This window comes from Danaus plexippus, chromosome 8 (genome assembly GCF_018135715.1).
Source record: "Danaus plexippus chromosome 8, MEX_DaPlex, whole genome shotgun sequence".
Lineage (NCBI taxonomy): Eukaryota > Metazoa > Arthropoda > Insecta > Lepidoptera > Nymphalidae > Danaus > Danaus plexippus.
Window position 1 is genome coordinate 1,219,982 of NC_083542.1, and position 18,689 is coordinate 1,238,670.

Below are 18,689 nucleotides of genomic sequence, written 5' to 3' on the forward strand. Positions count from 1 at the left end.
AAAACTGATGTTCCACGAAATTTTCTAGGTAAAATGGTTGGATTTGTAATTCCCTTTACTTCAATATAGTCGTATATGAATATAACTAGAGGAGTAGCTTAAATTAAAATTATAAAATAAAAAAAAAATCTAATAATTCTTGTGATTTGTTAAAAGCCATTTAAATTATTTTTCTTGTTTTTGAATTTACATATTGGCACTATAATTTAAAAATGGGGATAAATAAATAGTAAAACTAAAATGACTTGTTTTGCTATATAATGGTTTGGTGACCATTGATTATTTTCTTTTGTTAAGTCACTTGAAAAAATATTGTCAAGATGTTTAGTCATTCTTGGTCACGCACTCCAAAGATGTGCTATATAACTTTATGTTTGATATAGAAACTTATCTGATTTTAAGCTGAAAAAAACAACAACTTTTGTGCCTATATTTTTAATTATGTAAGGTGGTGTGGAGTTTTTATTCTCTAGAGCCAAAGGAATAATGGATTTCAAGGTACACGAGGAGTGGTTGGGTTGTACAAGGGCAGGAACGTAATTTTTTTTATTATAATTAAATACATTAATTACAGATAACTCGCAACAATTCTCAACGAATAATTAAGTAATTTTTATAAAATTATTTGGAAAATTATTTGGAAATTTTTATTATAAAAACCTGGTCGTGATGGCCTGGAGGTTAAAGGACCGCCTCTTATGCGTGAGGGTGCGGGTTCGAAACCTGGCAAGTACCAATGTGATTTTTCATAGTCATATGTACTTTCTAACAGTATTTAGACACCACTGACAGACGGTGAAAGAAAACATCGTGAGGAAACCTGGACTTATAATTTCAAATTATAAGATAGAAATCGCAAACCTGTCTTGAGCAAGCGTGGTGATTAATGCTCAAACCTTCTCCATGTGAGAAGAGGCCTTTGCTCATCAGTGGGCTCCGATGGGCTGATGATGATGATTATAAAAACACATCATTATTGATGAATGTCCCGGTGTAGTTTGATTGTTATGTATTAATATCCGTTGAGTAATTTTCATATTTTAAGGTACCGCTTGTATTTGTCATTCGTGTATGTAGTTCTTTATGCCATAATGTCAGTAATGAGTGATATTCTTTATTTATCTGATTATACTTTTTAGTAAACATCAATATAACAACAACAACAACTGAAACGAAATAACGATAGACATATGTCATTAATGTTAACCAAGACACACCATTACATTAAGACTTTATTTGAGCTTTTAAAACATTATTTTTGTATAAGTGAATAATATTTCCAAAATCCCAATAAAATAGCAACATTCAAATCTATATTTACTTTCAATTAAGTAAATTTTCTATGTGACTTTTAGTACTATTAGAATTATATTGTAAATGTAAACAGTTAGTACGTTATTTATGATAAATGTCTTGGCTAGACAGTGTCATTTTATATAAGATTTATAATATTCTGTCATTATAATTGATGTGATTGTTAAATAAAATTACACTTTCCAGCCAGTTCATTAATGCTTTCCCAGAAAGCTTTTGTTTGTTTATAAAATCGTCTACAGAAAGTGGTTATTATGAAACTTTTCCTATTATGGTTATAATAAAGGGTGATTTTGATAAAAGATCGTTTTAAAAATTTTTGCTGAATAATTAAAAGTTGTGATTGTAATTTTCATTGACACTTTTAGTAAACTTTTGAACAGAATTTATAAATATCAAAACAATTTAAAACTTAATGAGTAGGTCACACTGATGAATACCGTAATACGTATCGTATTTTATTAAGTTAAATCATCTTTTATTAACTCGCTGTTTAGGAAATCACTATAGAGTATATTTTTTATATCCGAAGTCAAAAGCAATTTGACTTTATTGGTGTAACATAATTTGATTTTTTATAATGCTCTTTATGCTCGAGTGTAAGAAAATAACATACATATATACATGACCATGTATCCATAAATTGTATTTTCACGTGACCTTCCTAGTATTCTTACTTGGGTGCATATCCATTATATTTTATACTATCTCATACATCTACAGGATAAGTCAGATAACAGAAACAAATTTTCTACAATGTTATAGAGGAGAAAGTTTCCATATCATATTAACATAAATCCAGTAACTCGAAGTAGAGAAGAGAAATGAAGTTTTCAATTATTTTTAAGAATTTGAAATATTTGCTGTGGGTTTAAATTGTTGGCTCTGTTTATTTAGTATAGTAGTATTGTATGGCCTTTCTCAATATAAATAATTTAAATAGTTGTCCTTTAATAATATTCTTGAAACCATATTAAGGAATATTCTGCAAGATTCATGCATAATAATTGATAATCTCCTTACTGTTAATACGTTTAAGGGCGAATTTTCAATGGGCGATAAGGCCCGCATTCGGGGTGCGGGAGATTTCTGTAACGCATGCCATAGGGCCCGCAAAGAGTTTATCGTTTTCACTGGTCGTCAGAGCCCGAATACGGGGTGCGGGTGATTTCTATAACGCATGCGAATTCCGTTATTCCGGAATGCGGATATCACCCGCACACGTTTAATCGACCGAGTTATCGACCAGTGGATTTCATTGGTTGTTAGCTCGCATGCGGGTACTCCCCGCAATCGGGCTAACTACCGACTTATCGACCAATGAAAATGCGCCTTGAAGCTTAATGTACTTAAGCCCAATATTAGCTCAACGTTGGTTTTACTAAAAGATAGGGAAGATAAGACAATTGAAGATATACACAGAAATACAGAAGCAGAAACATTTTTTTTTTTCAAAAAATTAATATGTGGTTTTGAATCTCGAAAATATAATTAACAAATATTAGGTTAGGCTGGTTGAGAACAAACGAGCACGTAAAAGCTTTTCTTTTGATGAAACACTTGTAAAAACAAAAACATATAGAAGTAACACGTGCCTACAAATAATAACATAAAATTCAAACCGTTACCACAGTTTTCTTTGGGAAATTAACGGAGCTTTTTTACTTTTTGTTTCTGAAATAAAACTATGTTTTTTTTTCAAGTTAGCTAATTATAAATGTATGAGTTCCAGAATTGTCACTGATACATTTTATCTGTTACAGATTCCTCGTTTATAAATAAACCATGGTGATGCTTTATGCAAAAATATCACAATGAGGATGGAATTTTACGGAATACACTTTCTTGTTTCACTTATACTATTCACGAGCATCGAATCAAAATGGATCCCAGAAGCGAATATGACAAACGAATATAATATTAACTTTAATAAAACGAAAATAGTAGAAAAAAATTACAATATTATGAACGATAGCAATAAAATACAATTGATAGATCGATTTAATAAAAAAGATCGAATAGTGTTCATGGACGCTGATAAGAAATGTGAAACGATGAATCAGACCGACGATGGCTTCGAAGCTAAAGACATTGAAGTAATTCAGTTGGATAACATCTACTCAGTAACTATTAATTTAATAAAAGATGACGTGTCTGTACACGATGTCGAGGTGGAGGGAATAAGTCTATTCGACATCGTTAAGAGTGATTGTGGGAGTGCTAGAATTTGTAATGACTTAAAGATGAATTCATTGGATCCTAATACAATTACAATTGGATTTCTCAGTGCTTATAAATGGAGTCAGGTAAGTTGTTAAGTAAAAATACAGATTAATTTATTTCATTTGTCTGAGTTTATTTTAGATAGTGTTTGTTTTGTAAAAATGTAGAGAATGTACGTGATATGCACCATGTTTAGTAAGCATCCGATTATTGGATGTACATAACATAGCAGTCTGGTAGAAATCTGCTTTAGTTTAGGATTTTGTGTGACGTGAATATGCTTCCCTTGGGTGACAGGTCACCAAACAAATGGCTCTGTTGTATTTGGGTAGTCTTAATAGATGTTTTAGGAATATTTATTTCCAATATTACAGTTTTTGAAGTATCTATGCATCAAGTAAGATCGTATTATAAAACTATTTGAAATAAATTTGTGGTCATTACTAATATCAATGTTCTTTACATAGCAACTATTCTAAGCCCAGCTGACAAGGGTAACACAGATTGCCTTCATTCAATTTTTTTTAAACTCTTAATAAATTGAAGTACCCTGCGAATATATAAACATTTTATTAATATATTGAATTTCTTGGGATGTTATACATTGATCCATAGCTATTTATAAAAACAAGCTTAATATTATACAAAATAATATAAAGGAAACATATTCAATTACGTACAAAGCCTTTAAAGTCCTTATTCCCGTTTTTTATGCTCAAAAAATGAGTGTAGAGATTTTCTCGTGAAAATGATAAATCTAAATATATTTGTTAACAAATGAATTGTAAAAATTGTAATAACTCAAAGATTTTATCGAATGTCCTTATTGTTTATAATTTTATTGAATCTTATAATTTATTTATAGTTATCATATAGTACATTGAAATTTTATATTTTTCAATAGCTTTATTTAGTTTGATATGTTTGCAACTGGCATGGATATCGCCTAATTATTCCAAAACTACTACAAACTTTTTATTTAAATTTCTAGTTGTAATTAACTGGTTAATTAAAACATCCTTATACTAAATAATAGATTAAATCTTAAAAGCGTAGTCACGTAAAACACTCAAGGCTTCTTAGAACTCATTAATTTTTAATAGCCGACGTAAAAAGAAGGGTGTAACGTTTGACATCGGTGTGTGCATGTGGGTGCGTTTGTGTGTATGTATATCGTAGCTCTCAAGCTGATCGACCGAGTTCTATGCGTTTTTTTTTTTCCATTTGAAGCCAATTTTACAGCAGCGATTGATTGCCATGGTTAGTTTATACCGCTCCAGCAGTATAAGAATATCAACACTTTTCTCAAATTGATTTAAGGCATTTTTTAACTCTTGATTGCTCCATTAATTACATTACGCGTGACTTTACTTGAAAATAAATACTTATATATTTTGTAAAGCCATAATAGAGACTTTACAAAATATATAAGGCTCTGCAACGTAGAGCAAGCAAATTAAAAGCCTACGACCACTTTTCTATCCTATATCTGATAACGCTCTTCTTTGAACTCGGGGTCGCTCGCATTGAATGGAAATTTAATTGTCAATAAATCTCTAATACTTACAATTTAATTTATTTTATAGAATGTTTGAAAGATTCATATAATCGTATGTATTATGAGGACACAAGTCATCAATGTATTGTATGTAAATATGTATATGCTTTTTCAGTTTTTGATTTACTCTAAGATATCTGGAGGCTGTAAGGTAAACAGATAATGTGATGTGACGAGTCCATATCTTTATGAATTATTATAATGGACACTTTTACTTTTATATTGAGACTTTTGTTTTAAACCCGGTAATCGTTTTTTTAAGTCACAGTTTGACTATTTTAAATATGAAAAGTGTTTAGCTCCTCTATGTCGACCAGATTGATTTTTGAAGATTAATAATATCTACGATGTCATTCAAATCGAATGGAAAACGAAAAATACTCCTGTAATATTAAAATTTTACATTTTTAATTTAAATTTTCATTTACACAAAAGTGAAATATAAATATATGTGTGCCAATTGTGAGAGAAATTAAAAATCCATAGAGACCTTAATTGTTGAAAATACAAAATATTACTATTAATTTTTCTTTTCATTGAAATTTATTAATATCGAACAAATTTGTAAATTGTCAAACAAAGAATTTGTGAAAACGTTTATATAAAACTAGAGATCTGAAAGATGTAAAGTTTATTTAAATGAACATTATACCTAATAAGAGTCAAAACTTCCTAGCATTCATAAATTGATTGAAGCGAGTGATGGTCTGAGTTTATCTACGTGATTGCATTCTGAAAAAAGGTTCAGGCCAGAGAACCATTCATAAATATAGTAAGTGCTAATAAGTAAGTATAGTATCGAGTAAACTAAGCGGTTTAAGGAAGAAATTGGTCGGTTACGTCTCCAGACCTTTGACGATCTGAAAGGTGGTAAGAGTGAAAACCGCGTTTTATGAAGTGTAGAACACCTTGTAGCACATATTACTGAAAATTAAAAAAGGTAGCAAGTAATAGCTGAATTCAAGCTAGTTGGGGCACATTTAGAGCTTTATGGTAAAAGTTTGATCTATAGCATTGTAACTGTAACAAAAAACGGAATAAGAATGGAAATACTTGGAAATTTACAAATTAGAAAATCCAAAAGTCCACGCTTCATTCGCTCATTATATATAAATGTATTATAAAAAAAGCAAGTGTCATACTAGTTTTGAGGTGCAGAGAGAAATAATTCAATATATGCAATAAAATACAGAGGTGAAGGTAAACGTTGAAATGATAGGACTGAAGCAAATCACAAACATAAATTAATATCTTTAAATCGATTATGACTTGGTAATATCATGCTATACCGCGATAGACATCGTCACAGGGGTGAATGAAATGAATGGATCTCATTATGAATGAAAACCGTTGGAAAAACATTCATTTAAAATATATTTCGTATATTTTTTATGAAAGGTGAAAGAAAGAGATGCTACGACTTAAGGACAGCTGCTAAAAAACAAATAAATATAAAAATGCGGTGAAGTTATAATCAAATATATTTAGTTTAAAAAAATCTCTTAAATAATTGATTTAGTGTCTAAACTGGGACATATCGACAATTGTATTATACTATCACGTTGGCAAACCGAGAATAAAGCACCCACATTTATCGCTAGGCGTGCAATCAATGCTTTTTATTGCTCCTTACTATAAGCAAATGGGGCATTTATGTTGCTATTGTTCATAAGGACAAGTTTAAGTGTTCTGTCCAGCACATAAAGTCTTAAGATCTATTTCATTTAATTTGAATCAGCTAGTATTTAAGTGTAACTAATATTTTTCAGATATACTACGCCTGCTTTTTTTTTTGTTAAAACTGCATACTCCCGACGTTTCGGTTACTTTTCAGCAACCATGATCACGGGCCACATCTCGTCTCCCAAAGCACGCGTAGTATATCCGAAATATATTAGTTTCATTTAAATGAATAAAACTCGCGAAAGTCTTGGATCTCATTATCATCTAGTATGCTTCATCAATCACAGGATTTCAATTTTCTTGTTTTTTCTTTTCGTGAATAATGTTCAAAGATTTTTAAACCCGCTATTTGTGTATTTTCTAAATGAACTAAATACTTGACCCGAATCGAATAGTTTAGGAAAAAAATTGTTTTTGTCTATACGTGACATTTGATGGGTGTTGAAAATATATTTTTTATCTGTTTCCATTTCATCGTACAAGAAAATTCACAATTAATAATATTGAATATAGCGAATCTGGGAAAAAACTATACCTAAAAATATTAATTAACATTGGCCAGCTATATAACTCCCAATAAAATGCGAAAACGTAAACAGTTATTTAGAAAAGAAAATACACTTTTAATTTTGAGTTTTAAAATCTATTGAAGCATCCCTGAAACGTTATTAAATTACCAGAACCGAATATGTACATATCTCACAACTAGCTATTTTGTAATTCTCTTCATAGACATCTCACAGGGTGAAAAAATTAAGTGAACCTTAATGAACATAAAACTAATAACTAATTTTATTATCCATCTTTAAAAGCTGTGCAGATCTTGAGTTAGAAGGACATTTTCATGTCTTTTATCTTCCTGCACAAATAGGAAACACAGATAATGAGACTTTTATAGAACAGGCTTTTAGCAGAAATCGTTACAAAAGAGTCTTACATGGACGTGATGACGTAAAGTTTCCTACGTTTCACTGAAATAATGTAATTTTGCAAGCCTCAGTACCCATCCGCTATAACCGATGACGCTTTTAAAGTCATATTATAACATAAGAAATTAAATTTCCGTTAATTGGTAATCAATATTTTAATTTCCAATATATTTCCTTTTCAGTAAATAGTAAAGAACTTTTCGACTTAATATAAGATGTAGATTTAAAATCTTTATAACATTTAACTCTCGACTGTAAAGCAAATATCATTTACTCTAAGGTCAAGTAACTATTGGATTAATCTGAACAGCAGTCTGTGAACTTAGTCTTACAAAAAAAAAAAATTGTCACTACTTGTAAATTGGCAAAGTCTCTCCATTATTTACACAAATGTCTATATGACGTTCAGTGTCTTAAACATATTTTTTTAAACATTGACAATCCATACTTTATCAATAATAATTAAATAAAAACTAGTGACTTGCTCATTTTCGTAATAGACGTATTTATCTTTGGTTAACTAATTTCCATGTGTGAACCTATTATTTAATATACTGGTTAATTAAAACTTGTTGTCTCAAGTTAATAAAACTTAGATTGAAAAATAGCTAACTAGTTGAGAATCATGAAATGAAGGATTCAGAATTAAAATACTCTTTCTATCAGCACCGAATTTGAAAGTTTTTATTCTTAAAAATATACAATATTTTTTGAGGTACAATTTTTGTCATACAGGCACCAAAAATATTACACAAAATAATACGCTGGTAAATATATAAATCAAAATAGATGAAAATAAGACACAAATTATTATAAAAATAACTTTCTTTCTAACGAGTTGTTCCGAGAACGTCTCAGACACGACTCTTTTATCATCGCAGTGCGTGTCATCAGCGCTGAACCCATCCTCACACCGTAGCTCCTCAAAGATTTAGCAATGTACAAGTTCAGAGAAATTTTCTCCCTCAAACTATTCCAAGGTACTTTAATACGGCCGCTAACATAACGTAGTGTGAAATTTTAAAATTAATTGAGTTTTCATTATAAAATATATTTCCTAATATTCTTTTGCTTTCATAAGTTTGACTACAAACATTGTATAATCTTATAAATTAAGTGATCAATATTTATTTATTTATTATCTCCGTAAATTAAAACATAAAATAAGGATGAACATAGGACAGTTTAAAATAAATATAAGATTGTATTTGACGGCCATAAAGCCAGCACCAGGTACTCGCAATAAATCCAGATGCAAATCAAGTTAATAATATTTAGTGTTATATATTTGAATAGCTACACATGGAATGTCATTACGAGTAAAAAAACATATTTTTTTTATCACTAAATTTTTACTTGAATTTTTTTTTAATGATACAACCATTTTAAACAACTTTTACATTTTTTTTAAATTCTATGCTACGGCTTTATTCACAATGGAATTGTGAAATATTTTTCCAATATCAATGTTTTCATTTACTGAACGAGCTCTTTTACATATACATTTATATACTTATTAAGTTATTACAAATTGGAAGAGACGGGAAACGGAATTTTAAAATAAAAATTCTATATACATTTCAATTTTCTTCGATTAATCATAACAAAAACACTTGTTGGAAACTTGATTGAAGCTGTCGTAAGTATTTACTTATAGGTTATTAAACTCAGACTGACGCCCAAGTAAGTGTCTGCTATCACCCTTTCAAGGTCACAGCGAATATTACTGTCCAAACGTTAGCGACCTTTAATAATATTGAAGAAAATTTATCCAACAATATAAGTCCATTACATAATCTTATTTTTTTAAATTCATCGGACATCTCAAAATATATTTAGAATAGACTGGATGTAGTCCTGAGGTTGATATTTTCTAAAACGATTATTGAATATTATTTTGTTTGCAGACCGTCCTGGGTGCGCTACCACTAGCTGTGGCCGCAGTTAATCTCGATCCGAATTTACTGCCTGGTCTCAAACTCCGCTTTGTGACCGCAGACATCGGAAGAGCAAGACCACCACTTCCTATGGACAAAGACAGCCTCTCATTAAGGTATATTTCATTTTAACTATATACATTTTTTATCAAAGCTTAAAAATGTTAACCGTCAAGGTTTCGAACGGGTTAATTCAATAATATCTTTGAACAAAGAAAAATGATGGTTTCAATAAATAAAACAAAGCATAATTTTCTCCACAAAAGTTTAAAATAAAATTATCGTGATATTTTGATATTGGACATTTCCCGAATATTTAATCTACAATATTTTAAAGAGGTCCATATTTTTATTTGTTCATTATATAGGGTTAATTTAAACTAAACATACAGAACTGAGTGCTGCTAGAAAAAAAAAATAATTAATATGAAAACATCAATGTTACTTGTCTTCTATTTTCGGAAATATTTTGTAGTCTCTTAAATCCTAAAGGTAAAGCTTCCAGGTTATCGACAAAGCTTTACACGTGGGTAATATCTTCATGGATTCCCTTTTGCTTGCTTTATCGTGTTGTTGGACATGGAATCACCATCACGGTTATATCGATACAATTTTGTTGTAAATAATATATAATTCACATCATCTTGATACGTGTCATACTTCTATATTATTTTTGTACGTCGAGAAATGTATTACACACAAAGGTTTGCCTGGAAGACAATGCGGATTGTTCCATTGCAGATTTTTAGTTTTCTCGCAACGGTGGCGAGTATACCCACTAGAAATTCATTATAGCCTTCATCAGCAGTTCAATTGAGTTCTAGAAAATCCTAATATACATCGAGACCGCCTCTTTTATAGACTTATAGCGCAAATTTATTCCCGATTCAATATCATGCATCCTTCCGGAGCACTATGGGAAAATCGCGTGTTTCGTCTCAAAACTCCGTATCTCAGTTATTTCAAAACTAAATGATCTGTAATTTTGTACATATATACGTCAAAGGTTATATATGGTTATATGGTTTTATAGAAAAAATAATAATTTTGAAAATGATGTTTATTAATTTATTTAAAAAATATTTTTTGGCACCGTGGCAGAAAAGGCGCAAGTATGCGCAACTTTTTTTTCTCCTTGTATAAACTAACGTATACAGATCGTAATACAATAAATATCTCGACATCGGCAAACAGCGGCAAACGGGTAAGTCTCTTTAAAAAAAAGTTACCCGAAAATTATACCATCTTAAACTATATTGGGTAATTTTAATTAATTAATTTATTTAACATAATATTATTTAAGAAAAATTATGAGGAGATTATAAGCATTTCAACAATGTATAATACTTATACATTATTATCCAAAACTTTCGAGTAATGTGACGTTGAATTGTAGTAATGTATTGTGCCAAAATCACATCATAGAACAGTGAGTGAGCTTTGATGCCTCTTTATATACATTATATTTAGCAAAAAATAATTAAAAAATATATAAAAAAGAAAGCTTATTTATAAGACTAAATTAATTAATTAGTTTTACTCAATAACAACGACTTTCACCTGAAACGATTTTGAGACGGCCTTGTATGGGGCTTTCCCATAGTACCAAGGAGCAGTTTCATCGACCGTTGCCTCGTATAAAGAGTGGAATGAGGCACGGCCTTGACAACCGTGCCGAGCATTTCTTCTTCTGTCCTGCGGCTACCTACAACGTCAGATTTGCTCGTGCGCTTTTCAGATAGGCATGACCCTAACATTATATAGTGTTGATAACTTAAGTGTATTTTTTCCGAAAACCTCCTAGATATGAAACGTGTTTGTCCTTAATTTTCCTAAAGCGCTACTATAAAAGTTCTTTCATAAACAAAATGTACAGGTATCTCCTGAATAGAAAAGACTAGCAACAGATCATTACATCCAAGGGATACTTGATGGTAACACTTACATTGTGTGCGCCACTTGCGCTTTTGTCCTCTAAAATCATAAAAAAATAATAATAAGGGTTACATTTCTAATATAATAAATGTGTTGTCGATATAGCAAATGTACTTATACTAATTTTTAAAGTGTGGTCAAAATATAGAATCGTAATACGAGGAAAAATACGTCCTTTTGTAAGGAAAAATGAAAACTCTTGGGATTACTATATATTTAGGTCTCTAACAAAATTATTAAAAAGATAAAGTTGTCTTATAAAGCCAGTACTTTTAACTAGAACAAACTCGTTATTATCTTAAATCAAAACACCTTAAATAAGTTAAATTCAATTTACAAAGACACAACTCACGTCGACAAAATACTTTCCCGCGTAAAAGTGAGCAAACCAGATGTTATCGCTTGAACGTCACTTCGGGTGCGTTCGGGAATTTAAAGGTTCGATTCAAATTAAATGTGTGTTCCCTAAATATATAGTATCCAGATGGAAACTAACAAAATTTGTCTTTCACTCCTTGATAGCTCTGACCTAGAAATAAATGTGTCAAAAGTTAATAAAAGACAAACCATTTTTACTTCAACTATTTTCTTAACTTGTAATTCCAATAAAATTACTTGTTATAGTCCACAAAGAAAAAATTAAAGAAAATTCAATTTTATCAATAATTTTGTTGTTTTCATTTCAGCATAAGGCATTAATTTATGAAAAATATATTATAAATTAAAAATTGCCTTCTGTCTTAAATATAAGTGATTAAATGATTCAAAATTAGAAATAACGAAACATATATTGTGTATACATATATAGGGTGATGACTCAAATGCGTGATATGGGCGTGGTTGCGTTTTTTGGTCCTGACGACACTTGTCATACTGAAGCTAAACTGGCTGCGGCTTGGAACCTTCCACTGATCTCTCATGTAAGTTTATCATTATATGTTTTATATGTTACTTACTTATAAATATTACATAATTTCGACAACTCTAATAACATTGGGGAACCAACATCTCCAAAGACCATGCCATCAAGGTCAAGAAGTATTACGAGCTCACTAACGAACTCACTAAGAATATGTTCGTTGTAAATTTGTACGCGGTAGAAGTAGGAGCGAGAGGTATAACAGCCAAATCTCTCTACAACCAGCTAAAAGACTTAGGCCTGCCAAGAACTAACATCAGTTCATTCTTGGAACGTGCGTCGAAGGCAGCCCTAGCAGGTTCGTTTCATATTTGGTTAGGTAGAGAGAGTAGCTTGGACGATGGAGGTGAGCGTTTAACGCGCGTTAGATAGGGGCCCCTTAAACCTACACCTGGGTCGCAAGTCCTAGTCACTGTTAAAGCTCCTCTCCGTGCAACGCGATGGACCCGGTACCCGCACGGTAAATCCATGGAATGCTGAGATGTTTCGTCTCTGAAGGAATGGCTTATCCCTACTAATATTATAAATGCGGAAGTAATTCTGTCTGTCTATCTCTCTGTCAGTCTGTCTATTACGTTTTCACGCCTAAACCGCTGAACCAATTTTGATGAATTTTGGTATAGAAATAGATGGGATCCTAGAGAAGGACATAGATTATCTTTTATTTCGATCCTGAATCCTGATCCCGAAATTACGTCAGTTAAAAATATTTTATCCCTAACCCGATCCCAATCTCAATCCCGACCCCTACCCAAAACCAAACGATGGAACCATGAAGTGTAGTTCGGGTTCAATGGCCGTAGTGGCAGAGGACACCTCTGATGTTCACGCGGACGGAGTCGCGGGCAAAAGCTAGTTCTATATATATAGATTTTTATGCTAAAATTTTGGTAACACTCTACGTTCCAGTAACATTTCTTTCCTATACTTCCCGTTTGCTTGAGTAAGTTTTTCTAAAATGATAAATATTATTGCTATCGTAAGTGTAGTTATTAAATGAGAATGTTTCTAATTAAGATAATAGTCAAAACTTTACTCACCAATAACGAGTTGAATGTTTTTTAATTAATAAACTATCTTTTTCTTTTCCATATGTAACAAATAATTTTTCTGCAGAAATGCGCGGGTGCTCAAGGAACTGGTGGTTTAGGTGCCACCTTTGCTCGGACACTTCCACCAGCTCATAAGGTCAGCAAATCTGTGGTGTCACTACTTAAGGCCTACGGGTGGAATAAATTTGCGATCATTGCTGGAGACGAGATGACGGCCGCTAAACAACAAATGGACGCTATAAAGGTATCTTTCAAATCTTTCTACTTTATTTTTACACATTAATAATAGTTTTTGAACCGTGTTCCTTGTATACATTAAAAATAACTACGCCTTTGATGTGAACTTTATTGTATAAGTTTAAATGCGTTAAGAGTTTAAAATAGTGCTTATAGTTATATGGGCACTGATATAATCAATAATTCATTTAATATCTGAACTGGGTGAGATTAATTATAAAATTCCTCTTAACTTTAATTTAATCGCATCTGGTTCGGAAAGTAACGGCAAAATTTTATATTGTAATAAATCGTATAACCTCTGTATATAAAACCGATTGTAATACCAGCAAACTTCATTAATTACGTATGTAATTTATAGTCCTATCAATTTTTTTATTAAATATTTTTCACAGTAATTGACAATATTTGAGTGCAGTAATAGATGATCATAACTTTTACTCATTAAAACATAAGACTGTAGGATTTTCCATTTCGAATGGCCCGATGTTAGGAAAGTAAAACGATCACATTGCTTGTGTGTCAAGAGACTTCTGGTTCACACAGCCGGGAGTTCGTTTCGCAAGGTTGGCAGCGTTAATAGTTATGTATATTTTTAGGATACAGATGACAAAATCATTAAAAAATATAATCTACAACTTTTAATAACAAGTTTAATTGGAACCAAGTTGTTTTAAAGAGTTTTAACTTATTATTATCTAAAACCGAAACACCTTAAATAACTTAGAGTTTTTGAAGTGGTAGAGCCTAGCTGTAGTCAAGTTACTTAAGCTCGAACATGGGCCGGACGACCGAGGAAGTACCACCCTCTCACAGAAGATCGGCGTGAAGTAGCCTTTAGTGGCTACGATTCGTCCGATGAGAGTAAGAGAGCCGGTTGCCCTTTCCCTATTCTTCCCATTTCCTCAATCCCACCCCTCCCTTTTCCTCAACAATCAAGGTTGGCAACGCATCCGCAACATCTATGTTTCGGATGTCCATGGGCGACAGTCACTACTGCCCATCAAGTAGGTCGTCTGTTCGTTTGCCACCTTTCACATACAAAAAATCTTAAATTTAATTTACAAAGACACTCACAAATCGTACTACCAATTCTTTCCCGCATTAAAGTTAAAAAGCAATCGTCATCTACCCATCGTCATTTCGACTGCCTTCCGGAGTATTAAGGTTCGGTTCGAATCAAATGTCTTTGGCAACACCCAAACAATAGGCTGTATTGTATAATTTAATTCAATTTTCCATGTATCTCTTGTACGTTTCAATGTCTTGTGTTTGAGGGGAAAGAAATATTAAATATGACATTAATTAACTAGGTGTTTAAAATTGTGCTGTTCATTATAATCGCAGATAATATTGCTTGCATATAATATGGCAGGTAATATTGCTTGTATATTGCTTCTCGAAAGACTGATACAAAACCGACCTAACAGCCTTGTTATACGCAACAATCCGATAACTAGAACATACTTTAACTTTCTCGTTTATATTTTGACTTCTATACAAATATTAACGGTAGGAATATTTTAGTAAACGTATATCTAATAGTTTCGTCCACTTGTCACGAGATGGCACTACCTCTCAATGTCAAGAACATTCTACAATATTCGCTAAGCCGCTCTTTAGGCTGGAGCCAGGCTACGGCTTATGCCGATATGTTATGTGGCTCTAACACTTCCTAAAATAATCTTAACACGTTGGCTCCTTTTTGTAACTCTTTTTGGATTTTGGATATACGAACATTTATGCCAACATTAATCGTTCTCAGCTGGAACCTATATACCTATAAGTGAACGAAGATGTTCTAGATATTTGTATCAATTATTCTCCATCCTGAATCATCCACTTTTTAATCAGTTTTGAAAAGAAAATTAGTTACTGAGTTTTTACAGTAGTTTTAACGTCAAAGACTAACAAAGCAAACAAACTTTCACACATATAACATGTAGATTACAGTTTTTATCTATACATATATCAAAATTTAGTTACAATATTTTGCTTTTTGAGTTACAATATTTTGCTTTTCTTAGGTAAATAATGTTAAACAGCTCTTAGATAATAAACATTAATTCTTAAACGATTAACAAAAATAAACAATTCAATCATTTTGGATGACATAAATAAAGAAATTTGATAACATTTATAACGACACGACTGAATCTTCATTTTGTTTATATACGGCAAAGTTAAGGTATATTATCATACTTATAATATGATCAAATAATTAAATTTAATTAAGTATATCAAAGATAAATAAAAAATATATATTTTCATTTGAATACGACTATGAACCTTGATTTTACAAGCAAAGAAACCAAGAGCACCCCGAGTGGTGCTCTCGGTTTCATAGGGCGTTGTATATCAAACGAAGCTCTATTTGTCTTTGTTCATCACATTAAAAGTCTACCAGCTCTCAATCGAATTCAATCTTAAAAATTTCTTTCTCCGTTTATTCTTTATGGAGCAAAACTGCCCAACCCTGAAACTCCTAAACATTTAATGTTAAAGTCGTGGGTTTTCTTCCTTTTGGATTTTTAAACAATAAATGTATAATATTTAAGTTATATTTCAATCTGTACCTATAAATATGTTTTAAATATATTTGACCATATTAAAGATTATGTTGACAGTTACTACCGCATGTATATTCAACAAGACCTCTCAAGCTTTCTTTTACTCTATATATTATTGGTACAGATCGTATTCCCTCACGAATCCCTTTAAAATTTTATTATGTATCGTGGAATTCAGTCTTTACCTAATAAACCATTTAGAACTAATTTTTATTATAATATTATAATAATATTGTAGTAAGGTAATTGAAACATTTGGAAAGTTTTAGGACTTAAAACTATAAAAGTGTTTAACTATAAGTTTATCTGAGTCTGTAAATAGATATTATTTCAGACTACCAATATGTATGAGTGAGTATGGAATAGTTCTTAAAATCTGTAGCGGTTTAAATTTACTTTCGATTGTTTTATTGTTATATTATTAGGTATAGCAACATAGATTTTGTTACAGAAATTGTCTTTGAGCAACGGTCTAGTTGTAACAGCCGAGCATCGATTTGCAGACTACATTCCACGACACATATCCAGACTTGAAAATATTGTTGATCAAACCTACGACAAAACCCGAGGTAAAGTAATATATAGTAGAATTATTTTAAAAATATCAATTAAGTTTCACAATAGTTTGTGAGATTTTTTAAAATATATTAAGTTTTTTTCCATACCAATATTATCCACATTTTTTTGTTATTTGAGAGTAATGCTTTTTTCTATTCTAGTTATTTAGGTTTAGAATACGGTAAGCTAATTGATTCATCAAGTTTCGGTATGTTGTCTGATGAAGCCGTACGGAGATTTGGTACGAATAGTTTCCTTGAAATTTGAGCCGAGTAGGATACGAATTTCGTTGTCTCGACTGGTTTTTCATGTAGGGTAGTAGTAAAAGCTCTTCTATTGGACTTTAACAGTTAGTAGAGTTTAATTGTTGAAGTAGTCGTCACCCGTGATTTGTCTGGACTAGTCTGCTTCACTAGTTATTTATAATCCCAATGTGTCTCCATCGTCCCACTTCGCGACAATATGAGTGACTGGCGATCTCTTTGGTAAAAGGTCCTTATAGGTTCTAGATCCAACTCTCACTTACACGTAGAAACTGTTTTGCTATTAATTTTAAGATTTCAATAAATTTGAATTCTTTATTTTAATCTATTCACACTATAAATAACAAAAGTACATATTAAAAAGTTTTAACAGCCAGTGCACTTCCTCAATGTTCACCTTGCTATCATTAGTGGTGGTACAGTTCCTTACCCATGCACCGCCGCTTAGAGACTAATAAGACGCACTTCATTTTTTTGGCGAAGACTTTTAACTTTTATTCTATCTCCTAGCTCCTAGTTGCAGCTTATCTTAGGTACAGTTATAAAGTTCAGTTATCAAAATTTCATTAAAAACCTATAGTTACAGAAGTAACTGTAATTAGTAAATTACAATACTTCTTACTAATTAAAAATGTATTTATTTTATTATTTAATATTTAAAAATATATTTCATAAATAAGAATGCCACACGTCAGTCTCAAGGATTTACTTTAAATATATTTCGTATGTGAATGTACAAAGAAAGGTGTATATTATTGAGTTTATTTAAGCTAAGTCATCTTAATTTCCGAAAAGTTCAACGACATCAATCACGATACAAAAACTCATAAAGATATGTTAAGTAAATGGCGTTTTCGTTTATAACAATGTATTGCTGATTTATAAATTAATTATATGATTTGACTTTGTATACAATTAACTAAAGTTAACTCACGATGCCACTGACATAAATCAGTAATTGATTAATTTGCGGAGATTTGTATTAATTTTTATTAATAAAATTTTTGAACGGCGGACCCAATACGTCGCTTATAGCATAAGGAACACCTAATTACTTCTAATTTATATTCTGTTCATGTTTTTTTTTTATTTTAATAGCCCATTCTTATTCCTTAAGACAATATTGAATCGGAGCCGTAAAGATTTATAGAGAATATCAAAGCTCTCACGTGTTTCTTCTTGATATTATTTGTTAGATTTCTGTAATGCCATATTCTGGTTTATTTTGTCACGGATGTTTTAGCCAACTGTATGTGTCACTGAATTTCACCGTTACAGCTTCCTTTATTGTTGGTCAATGACCCCAGGCACACAAACTCGAGTACAAATTCCAGGTAAGACAGTTCTCCTGTTCGTACTACAATCCCACCTCGACCCACTGTCATGACTTTGGTCTTAGACTTGTTAGTAGAGACTTAGACTTGTAAATAGACCCATCATTTTGCTTGCACGCTCGACTCTACCAAACAGTTCAGCCAGTTTTCGCTTTGAGAAAATGAATAACGTGATGT

General features: G+C 31.4%; 1 protein-coding gene across 1 annotated transcript in view; it reads left to right on the forward strand.

The window, feature by feature from the left end:
- The first annotated feature begins 3,083 nt into the window (after positions 1-3,083).
- Positions 3,084-18,689, forward strand: part of LOC116776355 (guanylate cyclase 32E-like) — a 39,525-nt gene continuing 23,919 nt past the window's right edge. Inside the window, exons 1-5 of the mRNA XM_061521289.1 lie at positions 3,084-3,620; positions 9,615-9,760; positions 12,388-12,499; positions 13,615-13,794; positions 16,809-16,926. Coding sequence (XP_061377273.1) covers positions 3,129-3,620; positions 9,615-9,760; positions 12,388-12,499; positions 13,615-13,794; positions 16,809-16,926 — 1,048 coding nt within the window. The 5' untranslated portion in view covers positions 3,084-3,128. The remainder of the gene's footprint in view (positions 3,621-9,614; positions 9,761-12,387; positions 12,500-13,614; positions 13,795-16,808; positions 16,927-18,689) is intronic.